Raw genomic sequence first — 21502 nt, forward strand, 5'->3', positions numbered from 1 at the left:
TTTTCTGTGTGAATTGTGGCTTCCTCATGACATGATTCGCATTTGAAGATGAGTCTTGAGCGCAATCCAGCTCTATGTTCTTTAGAAAACATCATATTTGAAACCAAATTGATGTCTTGGCACCTGTAAATAAAATGCTAATTGGTTGTGAGGAAGTAAAATAGTAATGTAGCGATTTTATTGTTTTGGTAGAAAGGAAAGTGCTATAGCTTCAAAAAGGATAGGTTATCGAACATTCTTTCTCTATAGCAGAAAAGACAATTATCAAGAATTAATAAGGTACAAGTTGTATTAATTGCAACCCAGAATAATTCCCCATCCTAATAATTTTGATAGCAGTAAATCAATGACGTAAAATGAAAGACAAAGAAAAAACTTACATGTGGCGAATCACGAGCTTTTCATAATTCTCAAAAAGGTAAGGCAGATCCACAATCCAGCGTGAGCCTTTTAGAAGGTCTGACCCCAAATTTCTTCCAGAAGTGATAACTTTCAACACAAAAGGGGAATTTGTTCCAATTCCTTCGGAACTTGATTCGTCGTGAACCGAAGCATCCGTTATGTCTTCTAACATATATTTTGGTAAACGCGGTCTGCCTCTAGCCCGATAATTTAATTTCAACTTTTCACGATGGGCCTGCACATTTGGCAAATGGAGCCCTCGTATATTTCTTTTTTTAACATGTTACTGTGGTCAATAACAAGAACTATATAAGAACTTTATTAGGGTTTTGGCCATTTTTATCGGGGTTCACTTACTAAAGGGTTGAATTGTTTCTTGGAAAGGCCTTGGACTTGAGACTGGTCATTTGACTGCTTTAGTATGGGTAATTTTTATTGGGGTTTATTTACCAAGGGGTGGGATTGTTTCTTGGAAAGGCCTTGGACTTGAGACTGGTCATTGACTGCTTTTGTAGTTTGCTTTGGTAGTTCTACAGCAAGACTCGGGTTTCGCTATAACAAATTTAAATATTCTGGGGACATTTTGTTTCGTTCATTAGTTATTTTGTTTCATTCATTAGTTATTAATTAGCTTGTTTTATATATTTTTAATTCTTATTTCAGTACAAAGATTATGCAAAATTGTACTTGTACTACAATACATAAATTTGTCCTGAATTTATTTTAATTAAACCAAAACGATAGATCAATCTTTTTAAAATAAAACCATTGCTTCTTATTCGGCCCTTGTGCTGTGTTCAATTTATCTCTAGGATTAGACGCAGCTTATCCTTAATTATTTATACAATACGATTTTCTTATATATTCATTAACCGGCAGTTTGGTGTCTGTACCTTACTTCTTCTCTAGACTCTGTTTAAACAGGTTAGAACTAAATAATGCTTGACTGAATCGCTCCTGAACAATCCGAGTGGTTAGCCCCTTGGTGAAATTTTTGCATTCTTAGATGCTCCGATTACAGCTCAATCTAACCTTTTGAGGGGAAATTTTGATTTCGGAACACAAATATGTAAAGTATTTGAAGGGACTGCAGCCAGGAGGTATATATTATAGAAAAAAGCTTCTTGTTGATGAATAGAAAATTTTTTGCTCTATTTTTTGATACCCCACAACAACAATGTCAAGCATAGCAATCTAGAATGCAAACCCGAAACAGGTTTTATAATTATTTTGGAATTATAAAAAAAATAATTGTCGGCTTTAAGATTTGATTATGCCAAAATATTCACCAGATTTTTTTACTTCTATTGACATAAAAACCGCCAAAATCACTAATTCAGGAACGTCAGGCAAACTCCAAATGTTTAACATGGGAGGTATAGGAAGATTCTTTGCGAGTCCGTCCAGCCTTAATGTGTTTCCTTATCTGTCATAAAACTACTGAAGGTGTAATAACTATGAGCAGGATAGGAGGTGTCTAATTACAGGACGGGGACTTATTTCACACATCGACAGAAATGAATGGGAAGAAAACTACAAATGTAGGTCTCCCTAATCTCCCTCTCAATAGTTATATCTATTATAGCACCTAGAAAATTAATTTTTGTTTGCTAAATCTGTCTAAATTTTTTAATAAGCATTTTATTAGCTTGAATATTTCACCCATATACAATGGTAACTATTTTTAATGCACAGACTTTTAATAGTTGAGGACTGATTGTAATTGCAAATTTTTAGCTTGAGTCTAATCTTGGAAAATAGGTTATAAGGATCTTAAAATTGAAGTATCTCAATCATGGACAGATTCAGTAACTGAAATGTGTTGTGAAAAAGAGCAATTATATTTAAATAAGCTTGGACAGAAGATTGTTGCCATTCAATTCCAACTATCATCTTTAGGTCCAAGGTTAAGAACCTGCTGTTCTTGTTTGGGGAAGATGCATTTTAGTCAAAACATTAGTCCAAGATCACACACTGTCTAATTACTGAGGGATTTTACACCAAATCCGCTTTCATTTAGTAGATATGATCTGGCTGTTCAAGCCACTTTCGCGAATTATCTCTCCCGTCTCTCATAGTCGTCACACTAACCTCTGCAGTAGGCTCCACCTTCTCCCTAATAGCCCTCATAGGCGACTTTAAAAATTTGCCAACTGTATCCCAAATAAAGACTAAGTTCACATTCCTTCTCACTATCTTACCCAAGAGAACTGTCTGAGTTACCATCAACAGTAACTGTCTGGACTTTTTCAGTCTCATTTTCACCCTCAGTGCTGTTTTCTCACCAAATTTATTAACAGCCTGCTTCTTGGTTTTTTTTTGCTTTTGTTGCTTCAATTTTTTTTTCTGCGTCTTCTTTGCCTTCCTTGTAGCAAAGGCAGCTGCAATCTTGGCTTTAACCGATGTATCAGGGAGCACTTCTCCTCTACCCTCTTTTCTCCCTTGAAGCATTTTGTTTTCTTGGTGGTGCTAGGATGTGATTGTACTTGTTCAGGTTTGACTATCCTATTTCAGAGCGGCTGCAAAATCACAGGGCTTACTGAAAGTGTTGGGTGAGAGGATGACAGTGCAGGTAGGGATGGGGTTGGAGTTAGAACCTCTGATGAGCTTGGCAATTTACTAACAGCTTCATGGGCTAAAAAACATTTGTTTGGTCTCTATTTAAGAGCACAAATCTTCATTATCAAAGCAATCTGGATCGAAAGGGAATAGACCTTCCAAATCACTTTTGGGTGTTTGATGGTATGAAAGCTAAAGGGAAGGATTTTCCTACAAACCCAGCTGTGATGTAAATAGTGACAGTTCTTTTCGATGGTGACGGTTGCTCGATGAAAAAAAATACTAATAATTTTGATAATTAATTCTGTTAGGAATCCGTAGCTGTTAGATATTTCAACTTTATGCAATTGTTCTGAAATGCCACAGCCGTTACGTTTCTACCAGATTTCTACTTCTCTTGATGACTAACGAAGAAGACCAGCGTCTAGCCAGTGACTCACGAAGTTTCTAACTCGTGAATAGACCCAAATCTGATGTAAATTAAAATTGATATTTGAGAAAGACTAACCGAAACATAAATCTTGGCGGTCAACAATGATCGCGCCAGTAGTGTGCCGCTGCTGGTGTTTTTTGTCGCGTCGCCGCCGACCTTCCCTTATTGGCGCGGCACCGGGGTCTAGTTGTATAATAGAAATCTGAAAACAAAAATTTAAAATGTAAGGCGGCGTTATTCAGCTAGGGAAGGGGCTGGAGCCCCCTGCTCTCTTATGAATCCCCCTTGTTAATAATTGAATCCCTATTTTGGACCCAGTCACCGTAAATCGTGGTATCAAACAGTTCGTGGTAACGAACTGTAGTAAGGAGCGACCCGGCTCAATAGTAACCAAAACTCCAAAAAATAGAATTTTGATATCAATAGCTACATCAAAAGAATCGCATTTTAATGCTGATTTTAAATATATAAGTTTAATCAAGTTTAGTATTACCCATCACAAGTTACGAGCCTGAGAAAATTTGCCTTATTTTAGAAAATAGGGGAAAAACCCCCTAAAAGTCATAGAATCTTAACGAAAATCACACCATCAGATTCAGGGTATCAGAGAAATCTATTGTAGAAGTTTCAAGCTCCTATCTACAAAAATGTGGAATTTTGTATTTTTTGCCAGAAGGCAGATCACGGATGCGTGTTTATTTGTTTGTTTGTTTTGTTGTTTTTTCCCAGGGGTGATCATATCGACCTGGTGATCCTAGAATCTTGCAAGAGGGCTCATTATAACGGAAATGAAAAGTTCTAGTGCCCTTTTTAAGTGACCAAAGAATTGGAGGGCATCTAGGCCCCCTCCCACGCTAATTATTTTCCTAAAGTCACCAGATCAAAATTCTGAGATAGCCAGCGTATTTATTCAGCGTAGTCACAAAACCTTATAACTATGTCTTTGGGGACGACTTAATCCCCCACAATCCCCATGGGAGGGGCCACAAGTTACAAATTTTGACCAGTGCTTACATTTAGTAATGGTTATTTGGAAGTGTACATACGTTTTCAGGGGGATGTTTAGGTTGTGGGGGGGGGGGTGGAGAAGAGGGGGATTTGTTGGGGCAATTTTCCTTGGAGGAATTTGTCATGGGGGAAGAAAATTTCCATGAAGGGAGCGCAGGATTTTCTAGCAATATTAAAAAAAAAAAATGAAAAAATAAATATGAAAAAGTTTTTTCAACTGAAAGTAAGGAGAAGCATTAAAACTTAAAACGAACAGAAACTATTACGCATATGATGGGTTCACCTCCTCCTAATACCTTGTTCTTTACGCTAAAGTATTTTTAGTAATTTCAACTGTTTATTCTACGGCTTTTGCGATTCAGGGGTCATTCTTAAGAAATTGGGACAAAATCTAAGCTTTAGTGCAAAGAGCGAGGTACTGACGAGAGGGTGAACCCCTTTATATACGTAATAAAAACATGAAAATACAGAAGTTCGTTACGTAAGCTAATTTGTAGGTTACGTGTATATTTTACTAATAAAAACATTCGTAAAAAAATTAAAAGTTCTAGTTGTCTTTTTAATTGACCAAAAAATCGGAGGGCAACTAGGCCCCGCTCCTTTTTTCTCAAGATCATTCGATCAAAACTATGAGAAAGCCCTTTAGCAAAAAAAAAAATATGCAAATTTTGTTTTAATTATTCATCTGCGGAGAGCCAAAATCAAAACATGCATTGATTCAAAAACATTCAGAAATTAAATAAAAAAAACAAGTTTTTTGAACGGAAAGTAAGGAGCGAGATTAAAACTTAAAACGAACAGAAATTTCTTCGTATATGAAAGGGGATGCTTCCTCATCAACGCCCCGCTCTTTACGCTAAAGTTTTTTACTGTTTTAAAACAGTAACTTTCCGTTAAAAAAACTTGTTTTTTTTATTTATTTTCCAAAACAGGGTGACGTTGTTTTCACAAGTACTGCTAGAAAACCCACTTCGGCACCTGCTGGCTATCCAAAGTGGTAACAACACTCGTGTCCAGAAAATGCTTGCGTCCAATATTTATTATTTGAAATAAAAAAAAGTACGCAGATTTCTTTTCGTATGCATTTTCCTTCAGAATTCATATTCAAAGCCGTGCTATCTAATGGGCTAGGAGCCCTCAATCTTGACGAGCCTACGAATAATTTTTGTCAACAGATAAGTAAGAAAAATAATATTGAACTACTTATTAGTTCATTAGCTTGGAATAAATCTCTTATAACCAAGACAGTTCACATACTAATTCAATCAAATAAATAGAAGTTATCTGAATCACCGTTGTTGTGCACGAACAAAAACAAATTAAATAATAATGTATTAACTAATAATAATTATATATTAATGTATAAACTTATATTAATTATACTAATTAATTAATAATATACTAACTAATTAACTAATTATATATTAATGTATAAAATATTAATGTATAAACTAATAATAATGTATTATGCCCACAGTAGCGGGTCATCCTAAAATAACACATTCTGAATTTTCTGGTGATTAACATCCATATTTCGGTTTGCTATTTTCTTCTTATTCTTCTTCTTGAAGTTTTTTTCTGGAAGTTTATAATTTTGTGTGTGAAAAATAGATACATTTAACGCTATCCTTTTGCGTACCTTTGCTTTAAAGTTAAAGTTTAGTGTACCTCGCCTATTGAATAAACTTCAGTTCTTAAATGTAGTGGAAAGTCAGAAAACTCTAGACTTTGAAATTGAAAATAAAGAAGCTTAGTTCCAAAACTCACTCGTCTTGAGCAAGTCTAGTTTTTTATAAGAAATGTATTTGAGTACATACATACGGCTTTTGATGTCACCTCGCTAGCAAGCTGATATGCTGGAGAGATGTCAGGACAGGAGTTTATGTTTATTTAACAAAATTGTTGTTCTGAAAGTTTTATTCATAAATTGTATACCTTCCTCTATAATACATCATTCCAGCTGTTAGCAAATCTATAAAATATTTTAATGTCGATTTTAGTCTTATTTTTACAGCTTCGTTAAACTAAAGTAGGCCATTGAACTCTGAATTCATTTTCAGTTTCCTTAAACGACTTCGTAACTTTTACGACACTTGGAGCAAAAGTTCTAATATTTGGGTAAATCCTCCCTGTGAAGAAAGGAAGGAAAAACAAAAAAAACACGCATGTGAACGCGCATTCGAGGAAACCCTTCTAAAAAAAAAAAAAAAAAAAAAAAAAAAAAAAAAAAAAAAAAAAAAAAAAAAAAAAAAAAAAAAAAAAAAAAAAAAAAAAAAAAAAAAGAGGTTAGTAATGAGAATTTAAATTAAAATCAAGTAGGTGGACTGTGATGAAAAAGCTAAGAGCCATGGTTAATTAGAGAAAAATCCAAGACAGACAGTCTGAAAACATTTGTTGATGGATAGTCTATCATCCATTCATCCTAGGGCAGAACTAGGGTAATTAGGGTAATTCAAATAGTCTATGAGTTTCTATGAGCCATTTGAAGGCAACTGGAGACCCGAAATAAAAGGTTTCAAAGATTTATAACTGACCATGTCCATACGACTTTGAAGGTTTTATTTTACATTTTGGATTTTATGGTGTGATTTTTGTGAATATTTTCTCTCTTATTACGGTGTTTCTTTCCTTTTCCTAAAATTTTGCAGATTTTCGATACAAGTAACTTTTTGATGAATAACTTCAAAGTAAAGGAATTTTTCATATTTAAAACGAGACTTAGGAGTAGAATATTTTGATTTGTAGATTGTAGCATAGCCAGGCTACAGCTTTGTTATCGAACCTCAATTTTTTCATAGTTTCACTTTCTACTGATGAAGGTTTATTCCTACTTACATTTGAATCCAAAAATAAAACAAGTTTTTTCAACTGAAAGTATGGAGCAACATCAAAACTTAAGAAGAACACAAATTATTACGTCTGTTAGGGGGCTGCTCCCTCCTCAGTACCTAGCTCTTTGCGCTGAAGTTTTCTTTAGAACATTAAAAAACTTATTATTCTGATTGAACGACCCTCGTGTTTCAGGATTCGTTCCTAAAGAATTGGGATAAAAAGTCAAACTTTATTCAATCTTTAATTAGGAATCCAAATTATACAACGTTCCAGCCCAAGCTATGCTATGCTTATCATTATTATTTGCTACAACTATTACATATCAACTTTTTGTATCTATAGTTTATCAACAGAACTTTTTATTAACTTTTTATTAGTCTAATTACGACACAACATATGATAATGCACTAAAACAACTCAACTTGAATTAACTTGATTGGCGTAGGCATGGGTTGACTTATCGTTTGGACTAATTGTTTGGATTCCCCAGCTCATCGTGGTCTACTACCTGACCTTGAGAGCCACCCTACTGAAGGACCAGCCACCAGACTCCGACAAATAAAAAAAATTGTCCACAGTTAATGACTTGCCTTGCCTATAGTACCGAGAGATATTGTAAATCATTTGTCCCTTATTTTATTCGGTATTTTAATAATATTACCTTAACAAATATTTAATGTTCGATGCAGTTTATTTCAGGTATTTGCCTGTGAGTGTTTTTAATATACCAACCATTTATGTGCTTAATTATTCTGAAATATTCTATATAAACGGTCGCTATTTTAATCGTGAAAACAGATTATTGGCTTATATTAATTTTTTTATGACTCATTTTAATTTATTGACCTTGAAGCAGCACTTGCTGCCTTAAATTTTTTTTGTGTTGCTGTTTATTTGTTTTAGGTCTTTTTTTTGTGTCATGACATGCTGATGTTAGCTCGTGCTATTTCAGTGAATAAAATATATTATATTCTATTCTAATAACTGTTTTAATATTATTGTTTATTTGTTCAATTATCTTGAAAACCCCTGTTCAGGTTAGCCTAGTGTTAATTTTTTATGGAATTTAGTATTTAAATATGTGCAGCTCGTAATACAATTTGAAACTCACTCCCTAGGCGTGGGGATAGTCATCAAGTAGTTTGCCTGAGAAAAAAATTAACCATTGCCATCTATTATTACCAGGCAAAATATAAGCTAATTCCTATATGTAAATACAAATATTACTTTGATCAACTTTTAAGCTAAGCTTATCTGATTTTTTACTTCTGGGGAAAAAAATCTTCAGTTGTATTTGAAAATTACCTATTAAGTGCAAACAACCACTCGAGTGCTACAATTGTGAGAGAGGGGTAAGAAACTCCTCGTTAAGTTTTTCTCGTTGTATGTTTTAAGAGTAATTTTAACTTGGAGGAGGCCTACTTTCCGCTACCTCCTGTACGTGTCAGAATATCATTTTTTACGCCAAGTGCGGTACAACCCCATCACGGTTGTTTTTATTAAAATTAATGTATTACGGATTGAAAGAGTATTTTCTGATTAATTGTCTTCTTTTTAATGCTGTTAATTTTGATCCTTCATGTGTTATTCAACCCACTGTCTCGTCTTCATGATATTTCAACTGTGTACTTCTGTCTATAGCAATAAATTGCTAGGATCGTTTCATAATTTGTTCCATTATTGAATTATTATATTAGTTATATTACCTCTAGTCAGCGGCGTTTACTTGGAAGGGGGGGAGGGGGGTGGATGGAGGAGAGTAATTAACCCCTAAATCTTTTGCCTCTTCCTAGATTTTGAAAATTTTTGGGAAGTATAATTTCAAAATTAAAAAATAAATTGCCCCCATCCCCAGATTTTGACGAATACATTTTGCCATCCCCTGAATCTATTTTGACCTGACGCCTCTGCCTCTAGTTAGAGCAATGTCCTTTTTAAATTACTTGGTTTCCCGATCTGGTTTACACACTGATCATAAAAACTTTAAAGAAAAATAACGTTTTAAAACGAAATTTTAAGAAAAGCGTATTTAGCCTCGATTTCTCTTGCTTTCTTTTTTTCTTCCATATATTTAATTCATTGACTTCAGTTAACAATGTAATTAATTTGGCAAAAGAATTTGCGTAACATATTCACTACGATGTAACAATTTATTCTAAATAAATACCTCTTATGTTTTATTGTTAAAAATCTGGCTTTTATCTTTTGTTCAACTTTCAAAATTCAAAAAAATTGCCATAAAAGCGATCTCTAATATAATATAATATTGACTATAAAATGCGGTACTTGTGTATTATCCGCCACTCACAAGTTTACACTGTCTAAACCTCGAGAACAAACCGGTTTCTTTGTTAGTTTATTTCAACTTAGCTTGAGACAAAACAAAGACAAGTGATAGAATAGATGGGGAATGTACAAATTGGGCTGTATGATTGCACATTAGGGGGGGGGGGGGGGGTAAAGTATTTGGAAAGTTTGTAGTTAGAAAACAATCCTTACCCCATAATATGCAGAAAAATTGTACCTTACACATTTTGCATGCAGACCTACTATACTTTACTCCCCCCTAATATACAAATATATAGCCCAAATTTGTTTCTAAAGTAATATATTTTCATCATATTTTGTTATATTGCACCAGGATTGAGAATCAAAGAAACAGGTTCTAATTTAATTAAGTACTTGAGTGAGCGACGTATAATACACGGGTACCTAAAATACCCTTTATGCGAGACCCCATTCAGTTTATAGCACGATTTTATCGAAGCAAAATATTATTATTTTAAATTTTTTCTAGGTCAGCGGATGAAGTTGATTCCACTGATCCACCAACGACAGACCTTCCTTTGTCAGAAGAACCTCCAGCGCCACAGCCTGGACCGGTCATCCGCATTTGGGCACGAAGTGATGCAATGAATCAAACAGAGCTGGCAGCTACATCTACTCCAGCTATGTTGTCTTTCCTTGAAAAATACTTCGGGATTGAATATCCTCTTCCTAAGCTAGATCTTGTGGGTCTGCCAGATTTTGCAGCTGGTGCAATGGAGAATTGGGGATTAATTACTTATAGGTAGGTTAAATAATTTATCTGTATAGAGTCGACTTACCATCTGACATATCTGTATTTGATTATAAAACTCATTCTGATACTCATTTCGTTCGTGCACTGCACCATCCTTGAACAGATGATGGGAAGATCATGATTTTGGAGTTTTTTTGTGACATTTCTGACAAATAGATTTTTTTTTAGAGAGAGACACTTTATTAAACATATCATCAATATATAAAAGAATCACATTAACCACTTTAGAAAGTCAAAGACTTGTTAGTAGTGGCTGATAAACATTCAATGAACAACAATACCGACAACATTAACAAAAAAAATGAAATGAAATGAGACAAAAAAGTGGGAAAAGAAAACAAAAGGAAAATAAAGAAGAAGAAGAGAGAGAGAAGGGAAAAAATCTTAAAAGATGTATCAAAGTTAACGCGATACTGTGGAAATTTAGAACGCATGTTTCCCATTTGCGCTTTCGTTTTTGGTATTATGTTAAAAAACAGACAGTTGTAAAAAACAGTGTCTAGGCTCATTTGAATGCAAATTAAAAGTTATAATGCTGTTCTTAGGGCCAAAATTTATTTTAGGCATTAGAACATTTTATTTTAATCGTAAATAGGAAAGCAATTTGGTCTAAGAAGTGATTTTGGGACTAATTACTTGCAGTTAGGGATAAACTGTATTATTATCTTTTTGTGATTTTTCCAGAAATTAGTAGACTTGCTGTTGATTTGAACTCAAAACACAAAATAAAAAACAAAAATACAAGATGAAAGGATGATCTTATTTTAAAATGTAAGTATCTTCTGTAGATGATTATAAAACTAGTAGGTAGAGAATGGGACGTTGACAGGAATAGTCACAGGAATACTTTTTGAGAATGTTTGATCACATATTTAACCTCCATTTTGAACGACAATAAATATAGTCAAGTCGTACAGAAATTTTGGAAATAGTTTTGCATTATTGGTCTGGTTTTTCTTTAAAGTTGCCTTAATTCTTAAGGCGACTTAAAGCCTTAAGAGCTTAAGGCAAATTTTAGAACTTGGCACGGCCCGTGAATGTAGAACGTAATCCGAAGTAATCATCAGATGCATAGCTTGATTATAAGGAAGACGAAATTTAAGCCAAATCTATTCAGCTGCATTTTGAATTCTGTATTTTTAAGCGGAATACTGAACGTTAAGTCTACATAATGACCTCACACTAACTATTTCTTAATAAATCAAACAACTTGTTCTGTATAAATAAAAAAAATCAAACAATTTGATTTCCTTAAAATATCAATAATTTTTCAACAATTCGTTCTGTATAAATAAATAAATCAAACAATTTGCGTTCCTTAAAATTTTAATAATTTTTATTTATTAAAGTTATAAAAGTGAAAACGTTTAAAATTTGTTCTTTTTTGAGTAAAGTGCAAATTATGATCTGTTCTTGAGAGGCCATGGGGGCTTTCAGCCCCGTTCGAGTTAATTTCTCCTCGTCCTCGAGTTTGACTCGTTTATTTATTGTAATTCTTGTTCGTTTTGGGTTTCATTTATTTATTGATGTTGATTTGTGGTGGTTTTACGCTTGGAAGATTATTTGAATTTATTTCTGCTCATTTTTAGCTTAATGGAGCTCTTTACTTTTGTTTGAAAAACTTGTTCTTGGAAAAAAAAGTTTTTTTTTAAAATAATTTAATAATAAATCAAACAATTTGTTGTATATATATATATATATATATATATATATATATATATATATATATATATATATATATATATATATATATATATATATATATATATATATATATATATATATATATATATATATATCTATATATATATATATATATATATATATATATATATATATATATCTATATATATATATCTATATATATATATATATATATATATATATATATATATATATATATATATATATATATATATATATATATCTATATATATATATATATATATATATATATATATATATATATATATCTATATATATATATCTATATATATATATATATATATATATATATATATATATATATATATATATATATATATATATATATATATATATATATAATAAACAATTGAATTCATGTTTTCTTCATCGCTATTCTTATTAATTAGCCAGTTATTCTTATTAATTAGCCAAGGTATCAAATTATCGAAGTAAAAACTTGTTGCTCCATGATCCATTTATTTCTTTGATGACGTCTCAAGGTTCTTCCTACTGGCATTTCAGAAGCTATTCCAACAGGTTCTCATTACAAGATTTTGCGTCTAACGGGTAGAAAACAATATAAATATTAGATTACAAACAAAGCATCTTGGGCTTAGTAACCGCTTAACATATGTAATACTTTTTTTTAGTATTAATAAATTGATTGATTGATTGATTAATTGCCTTCGTTTATACTAGCGACAGTTAACTTGTTTCTTGGTCATTGCTCTTAATTTCATAAATAGCATGATCTCTTGGTGCATTCTAAGCACGTATTTCATTTTTACGTTCAGTCTTGAGCTGTTGCGACATACCCATTTAACCTTATCAAGCAGTTACATTCCTCTGGTTAACTGTCTGCTATGATTACACAAATCTTACTTTTGTTCATTTTTGCTCTGCTTAATGGGTTTTTACTGGAACATCCTATATTTGATCCAGTTTGACCCTAGTATCTATATTTGATACTAGAAATATATATATATATATATATATATATATATATATATATATATATATATATATATATATATATATATATATATGTATATATATATATATTTCTATATTTGTCAGGAACAGAGATCAGACACCAATTACTACCCCAATTTTGCCTATAACACTAATTCAATTATTAGTATTATTTTTGAAAAAACACCAAGGTTCTGTTTTTGACTTTTTTTTTTACATTAACGCCAGTTACCACTCTTATAAGGAACCTACTCTTTGATTTAGGCAGCCAAAAATTCAGACTCAAATTTTCTGTTAACTCTGCTGATCAAGGACTGATTTTGAAAATAAAGTGCCATTTATCTGAACAGGATTCTTAGCCCTATCTTAAGCTTATTCTTTTTTGCTGATTTTTTTTTTATTTTTGATATTTCAAATAGAATTTTCAGTAAACCGCAATTAAAAAAAATTATAACTTCGAACATTTGTAAAAAGCTGGCAGGTGGCAGCTTTGACTAAAATTAAAGCCCCCAGAAATATCAGTTAAATGGTGCTATTTTGGACGGGATGAACAAGAATATTGTTATTTTAGTTGTCAATTAAATAAAAAAAAACATTTTTTTAAACTGAAAGCAAGGAGAGACATCAAAACTTAAAACGAATAGAAATTACTCCGTATAGAAAGGGGATGTTCCCTCCTCAACGCCCCGCTCTTTACGCTAAAGTTTGACTCTTCCTCTCAACTCTACTTTTTAAAACAGTACAAAACTTTGGCGTAAAAAGCGGGGCGTTGAGGAGGGAACAACCCCTTTCATATACGGAGTAATTTCTGTTGGTTTTAAGTTTTAATATCGCTCCTTACTTTACGTTAAAAAAAATTTGTTTTTTTTTGTTTAATTTTTTAACGTTTTTGAATTAATGCATGTTTTAATTTTGGCTCTCCGCACAAGAATAATTAAAACGAAATTTGCATATTGATTTTTTTTTTGGGCTAAATGGCTTTCTCATAGTTTTGAAAGGACGATTTTTAGAAAAAAAGGAGCGGGAGAGGAGGCCTAATTATCCTCCAATTTTTTGGCTGCTTAAAAAGGCAACTAGAACTTCTAATTTTTCACGAACGTTTTAATTAGTAAAAATATACTTAACTTACGAATTAACTTACGTAACAAACTTCTATATTAGTATGTTTTTACTACGTATATGAGGGGGTTCGCCCCCTCGTCAATAACTCGCTCTTTACACTAAATTTAAATTTTTTCCCGATTCCTTAAGAATGACCCCTGAATCACAAAGGCCGTAGAATAAATAGTTGAAATTACTAAAAATACTTTAGCGTAAAAAGCGAGGTATTAGAAGGAGATGAACCCCTCATATGCGTAATTATTTCTATTCGTTTTATGTTTTAATGCTGCTCCTTACTTTCAGCTGAAAAAACTTTTTCATATTAATTTTTCATTTTTTTTTAAATGCTAGAAAATCCTGCGTTTCCTTCATGGAAATTCTCTTCCCCCATGTAAAATTCTTCCATGGAAAGTTTCCCCCACATAACCTCCTCCCCTCTCCCCTCAACCCCTCCCACAACTGAAAATTCCCCCTGAAAACGTCTGTACACTTACCAATAACCATTACTAGTTGTAAACACTGGTCCAAGTGGGGAGTAAGTCGTCCCGAAAGACATAGTTATTAGGCTTTTCTACTATGCTGAATAAAATGACTATCTCAGAATTTTGATCCGGTCAATGGGGAACAAATAAGCATAGGAGGGGGCCTAGAAGCCCTCCAAGTTTTTGGTCACTTAAAAAGGGCACTAAAAGTTTAAATTTCCGTAAGAATAAGCCCTCTTGCGACATTCTAGGACCACTGGGTCGATACGATCACCCCTGGGAGAAAAAACCATACAAAAAAAAAAAAACAAAAAACAAACAAACAAATAAACGCCAATCCGTGATCTGTCTTATGACAAAAATGACAAAATTCTACATTTTTGTAGATAAGAGCTGGAAACTGCAACTGTGGGGTTCTCTGATACGCTGAATCTCATGGTCTGATTCTCGTTAAGATTCTATCACTTTTAAGATGTGTTTTCCCCTATTTTCTAAAATAAAGCAAATTTGCTCAGGCTCATAACTTTTGACGGGGAAGAATAATCTTGATGAAACTTATATATTTAAAATCAGCATTAAAATGCAATTCTTGTGATGTAACTATTGGTATCAAAATTCCGTTTTTAGAGTTTTAGTTACTATTGAGCCGGGTCTTTCTTTACTACTGTTCGTTACCAGGAACTGTTTGATTCCCAAGGAGAATCCAACCATATGATAACCATAGATTGACCATCTTTTTTATTGGGTAAACTTAACTTTTTGTTGGCCATTGCTCCTCATTTCGTAAATGCCATGGTTCTAGGATTCTAAGCACGTGTCTAATTTTGTTTTTATTCTCAGTCTGAATTTCAAAATTTGGTAATGAGTCAACCTATAACTTATCCGTATTTTTAATCCACCTGATATATTTATAAATCAAAGAAGATATCTTATGATTGCAAATTTCCCATTTTGGCACCAAAAATAAAATTGTGCTCTGATTAGGTTGCTTTTTTGTCGTTTTAGGTTACCTGTAGAGTTTTTTTTTTACAGGATGGCTGGGCAGGCCAGTAGTAGTGGAAACAAGGAGGGAAGAGGGGTGCCAAGTTGGCGATATTTTTCTTGTTTGTTAAAAATTTTGCCATGTTTCGTGTTATCGATTTTCGGAATTGTTTTTAATATTTGTCATTTTTTAAATCATTCGGTTTTATTCTATTTATTTTTTAATGAAAAGCTTGCGTTTTTTAGAATGACGGCAATTTAGTGGAACTTGGTTCAGAGAAGGAGGAGTAGACAGAATTGCTGCTCGGGAAAGTGTAAGGTTTATTAGCGAAATACCATACTCCTTTGTTTTTCGTGGGGACGACGGGCAGGCTTGCCGATTTTTTTGTACTAATTTTTTTTTTTAATAAGATGACAAGAACTATCTAACTTAACATAGGGGGAAGGACCGTGGGCGAAGTTGTGAAAAATCATTCCGAATTGGTGATATCATTTTTATTCGTTTTTACAAAATTTTGTACTTTTTCGTGCTTTTGGCGTATGGAATTCCTTTCCTTTGTGGTATTTGTCAAGTTCCAAAGTCATGGGGTTTCATTTTTGTCAATTCTGATTAAGGTGCTTGACTTTTTTCTCAAATAACTGCAGGCTGGTAGAACTCAGTACAGGGTGGAAGGGAAGGTAGAAACATATTTTGCTGCCTGGGAAAGTGTCAGATTTGTTAGCCAAATATCGCACTGTTAGGTTTTTTTTAGTACTACAGTTTTTTAGTATTTTAGTACCAAGGAGACTGGCAGATTTCGATTGTTTTTTCTAACGCAATTTATCAAATTTTCCAGTCATCTTTTTACATACTAGTTGTCTTTTATTAAAAATTAAAAAAAAAAAAAAAAAAAAACGCTGTCTGGCTTGAGACACCAGCAAAAATTGTTAAGACTTTCTCCAAAAATTTCAGAAGGCCATTCTCGTGTCAGTTATTCAAGTTCATTTGTACTCTGTATTTGTTGTTTTCAATTGGTGGAGGATTATATCTTCTTTTTTTTCTCTTTTTTTAAGTAAACGACAATTACAGATAGTCATAAATTTAGGCTCCCCTTTTAAGGAAGAACTCTTTTTAAGGAAGTAGTTACTCTGTAAATGACCTACTTGTCTTAAATCCCATTCAGTCTCTGTGACTGTGTTGGTACTTCTTCTCTCTGAAAATCCGATGATCATGGTGGTGATGTTCTAATAGATCTGTTGTTAAGGCCGGACGCTCCTCCAAAAATTATACTGCCTATTAGTTCTTTTTCAATCGCGGCATATCACACAAATACTCAAGGTTATCAGATTTCACTGCCGTCATTAAACTCAAGGGGTTTCTCACTGAAAATTACGACTAATGTATATTCATTCTTCGAAATTCGACAAGTAAATAGGAATATTTATTTGGAAAAGAATTATTATTCGAGGAGAAAATTAGAGAAATTATTATTCGAGATTTTTTTTTGGAGGAGGGGGGTTCAGCTCTTACGAAAGAAATACCAGGAAAACACAGGAAAATTAAACATTTCGCTGACAAAATTAAGCATTATACAAATTTAAGGTGGGTGAATCCCTTGCCTGCGTGTGTGCCTGTGGTCTGGTCATCATTATTTGCCAGGAGACGCGGTATAAAATTGTGGAAATTACAAATAAAAAGTACATATTTTCGGGTTTTTACTTCATGCAGACCTATTTAGAAAAATATAATTTAAATAATTGCTCGCAGCGAAGTAACAAATTTATTTCATTTTATCAAAAAGTTCGTGGTAACGAACTGTACTAAGGAGCGACCCGGCTCAATAGTAACCAAAACTCTAAAAAACGGATTTTCGATACCAATAGCTAAATGAACAAAATCGCATTTTAATGCTGACTTTAAATATATGAGATTCCTATCTAAAATTACGAGTCTAAGAAAAATTGCCTTATTTTAGAAAATAGAGGGAAACACCCGATAAAAGTAATAAAACCAAAATTACACCCATCCGAATCAGCCTATCAGGGAACCCTACCGTGGAAGTGTTAAGCTTCTATCAGCAAAAATATGGATTTTTTTTCCAGGGCTGATTATATCGAACCAGTTGTCATAGAATGTTGTGAGCGGGCTCATTCCAACGGAAATGAAGTTATATACAAGTGAATTATATATAAAAAATGAAGTATATAGTACCCTTTTTAAGTGATCTAAAAAATTGGAGGGCACCTAGGCCTCCTCCCACGCTAATTATTTTCCCACAGTCACCCGATTAAAATTGTGAGATAGCCATTTTATTCAGCATAGTCGAAAAACCTTATAACTGTGTCTTTGGGGACGACTTATTCCACCAGAATCCCCGTGGAAGGGGCTACAAGTTACAAACTTTGATCAGTGTTTATATAGTAATAGTTATTGGGAAATGTACAGACGTTTTCAGGAGGATTTTTGGTTGGGGGGGGGGGTTGAGAACAGGGGGTTATGTTGGGGGAACTTTCCATGGAGGAATTTGTCATGGGGAAGAAAATTTCCATTAAGGGAGCGCAGGATTTTCTAGCCTTATTTCAAAATAGAACAATACAAAAATAAATATGAAACAGTTTTTTCAACTGAAAGTAAGGAGCAGCATTAAAATTTAACACTAACAGAATACAGAAGTTCGTTACGTAAGCTAACTCGTAAGTTACGTAGATCTTTTACTAGCAAAAACGTTCGTAAAATATTAAAAGTTCTAGTTCTAGTTGCCTTTTTAAGTAACCAAAACATTGGAGGGCAACTAAGCCTCCTCCCCTGCTCCTTTTTTCTCAAAGTGATTCTATCAAAATTATGAGAAAGCCATATAAATATGAAATTTCGTTTTAATTATTCATCTGTGGAGAGCCAAAATCAAAACATGCATTAGTTCAAAAACGTTCAGATATTAAATAAAGAAAAGACATGTTTTTAACTGAAAGCAAGGAGCAACATTAAAACTTAAAACGAATATAAATTAATTCGTATGTGAAAGGGCTTTAGCGCTCTTTACGCTAAAGTTTTACTCTTTCTCTCAATTCTACTTTTTAAAACAGTAAAAAACTTTAGCGTAAAAAGCGGGGCGTTGAGGAGGGAGCAGCCCCTTTCATATACGAAGTGATTTCTGATCGTTTAAGTTTTAATGTCGCTCCTTACTTTCAGTTAAAAAAAACTTGTTTTTTTTTATTTAGCTTATCCATACGGGTTCATTAAAAAATATTCTAAAGTTTGATTGTTGCTTGAGTATTTGTATATCTGAATTTGTATTCGGATAAGACTCTAATGACACATGATAACTACCCATACCTAGCACAGTTGGATTTATATAAACGGTTCTCGTATCTCCATACTTCTTGGCAACCTTCCGTCGACAATTTCTGGTAACAGTGCCTCAAAATAAAATTTTTTTAGATTTGGCAGCATTTTGTTAGACCAGAATTCACGTTCACGACCAATCTTTTCATAATATAATTCCTCTTCCCCTAAAAATATTACAAAGTATACAAAATCAATGTCACAACATTCCAATTGCATTTGAACTTGGTAATGGTAGTCATGTGTTCTTTTCAGCTTTATTTCACTATTAACTTTCTTTTCTAGACATGTATTTTTTTTAAGCGCTATCCACTCTTCCAATGTAAGCCCTTTTGCTGTCAAAGGGCACTTCACCTCCAAAAGAGTCTTCTCACCCGAAGGAAAAATTGCTATCCCGTCCGGACTGGCCCCTAGAAACCCATATTCCTTGTGAATGAAAAGCCCAGGTGAGTTCACAATGCAACCCATTTTCTTTGCAAAAGCTGCAATAGCTACAGGCTCATACATCTGACCATGCTCCATTGCCTTTGTTTGGCGGTTTCTGGGATACAGCAGCTGCCGAACTAATGAGCCCACAGTCTTAAACCGCCTTTTACAAACAGCACCAGCTACGGAAGCTGTAATTCTGTTTTTTCTGTGTTCTATCCAGCTATTATCGATAGAATTTCTGTGAAGCCGAGTGGCTTTTTCGATACTGAGGATATCTGTTGCAGTACATTGGAGACGAGTCAAAAAATCTGTTTTTGCAATTTCGTGCGCACTGCAATCAAGATCCGGAGCAGTTGCGTTCGAGCCGTAGTTTTTGTCTGCTCCGGTTGGCTCCCTGATTTCTTTTGAAGGGAGTTTTGTGGAAGCATTAGTGAAAAGGCACTTTTTAGCAGACAGTTTTTTACGTCGAGCAGTAGTCATGGCCCGCTGTTGTGCAAGTTTTTTCAACTGCCTACTTGGTGTAGATCCTACAGTTCTTCGAAATATTTCAAGGCAAGCTGAGTGACCTTTCGTAAATCGGATTCCTGCTGCTTTAACACGTGTGGTATATCGCGCACTTTGGCTAACCATGATGTTTTTGCCACCTATAAGCCTTGCAACTATGCTCATAAAATATTCTGCCAGGTTGCTCGTGTGGTTTCCTATCAGTAGACGAGCCCTTCTGGTCAGCGTATCAAAGGCTGAATACACATGGCTGAGAAAGATGTTGCTAGGGGTGTCTTCAGGATTGACCTGTAGAACTTTCCCGGAGAACGAGCAGCGTGTAGGACAAAATCTATGGTCGCCACGGAAAAAATGTAGAGGAATTGCCTTCAGCGCACTGATGAGATCCTTCACGCTTTTCTTCTCTGTGGTGGCACATACAATTGCATTTCTGGCAAAATCACACATTTTCTTTATTATTGCGGCACTAAGAAATCTTCTGCATTCGGCATTTTCATGCTGCTTCTTATATAGTCTTTTTTTCAAGCATTTGCACGCATGATTAGCACACTCAATTTTTTCTACATTTCTGCCATATGGTACCCTTGCAATAATTTCAGAATGGGTACTTGAATCGCCGTCGGCAACAAATCGAGTATATCTTAGATTGTGCATGGATGTTGCTATTCGGAATGCGTCAACTAATATATCTGACTCCATACCTGTACTGGGCCCCTGCCAGTTCATAAAACATGTATGTTCAGGAACAGATCTATTTACTTGATGCCTGTATTTCACGCAAGTACAGCAATATTTGTTCCTAATTCCTAGATTTAAGAGTTTCTTCGAGTAGAAACCTATCACCACTCCACAGCCTGAGAGTGCACGATATCTATTCCCATAACGTGTACACCAGCTTCCATCAACTATAACACATGTCTCTACAGCTCCATTTGGGTGAATTTTCTCACCTGCTTCCAGTGCCATCCTTCGCTCGGTTTTCCCATTTTCGATAAGATAGTCATAGAGAACTTTTTCCAATTCTACGCAAATTTCTTTCTCAAATTTCGTAAAGACTTTTTGAGACGGGGTATTTATTCCAATGGTAGAGAAAAGTTCTTGAACCTGGGTGTGAGTCATTCCACCATTTATTGCACCAACCACTACCTCTTTGTTGACACTTACTGTTCCTGTTTCTGTTTCTTTCTGATAGTATTCACACTATCAAAATCAGTCCTTTTCCTTTTTTTGACTACGGTTTTCGTTGAGTCTTTTTTTTTAAGCCTTCTAGGAGCAAGGGGTTTTTCTGTGTGAATTGTGGCTTCCTCATGACATGATTCGCATTTGAAGATGAGTCTTGAGCGCAATCCAGCTCTATGTTCTTTAGAAAACATCATATTTGAAACCAAATTGATGTCTTGGCACCTGTAAATAAAATGCTAATTGGTTGTGAGGAAGTAAAATAGTAATGTAGCGATTTTATTGTTTTGGTAGAAAGGAAAGTGCTATAGCTTCAAAAAGGATAGGTTATCGAACATTCTTTCTCTATAGCAGAAAAGACAATTATCAAGAATTAATAAGGTACAAGTTGTATTAATTGCAACCCAGAATAATTCCCCATCCTAATAATTTTGATAGCAGTAAATCAATGACGTAAAATGAAAGACAAAGAAAAAACTTACATGTGGCGAATCACGAGCTTTTCATAA

The 21502-nt window shown here is 33.8% G+C and overlaps 1 protein-coding gene across 1 annotated transcript in view; it reads left to right on the plus strand.

Moving 5' to 3' along the window:
* Positions 1-21502, plus strand: part of LOC136034069 (aminopeptidase N-like) — a 117195-nt gene that overhangs the window by 57774 nt on the left and 37919 nt on the right. The window contains exon 5 of the mRNA XM_065715187.1: positions 10032-10304. Coding sequence (XP_065571259.1) covers positions 10032-10304 — 273 coding nt within the window. The remainder of the gene's footprint in view (positions 1-10031; positions 10305-21502) is intronic.

Source organism: Artemia franciscana, chromosome 12 (genome assembly GCF_032884065.1).
Source record: "Artemia franciscana chromosome 12, ASM3288406v1, whole genome shotgun sequence".
Taxonomy (NCBI): domain Eukaryota; kingdom Metazoa; phylum Arthropoda; class Branchiopoda; order Anostraca; family Artemiidae; genus Artemia; species Artemia franciscana.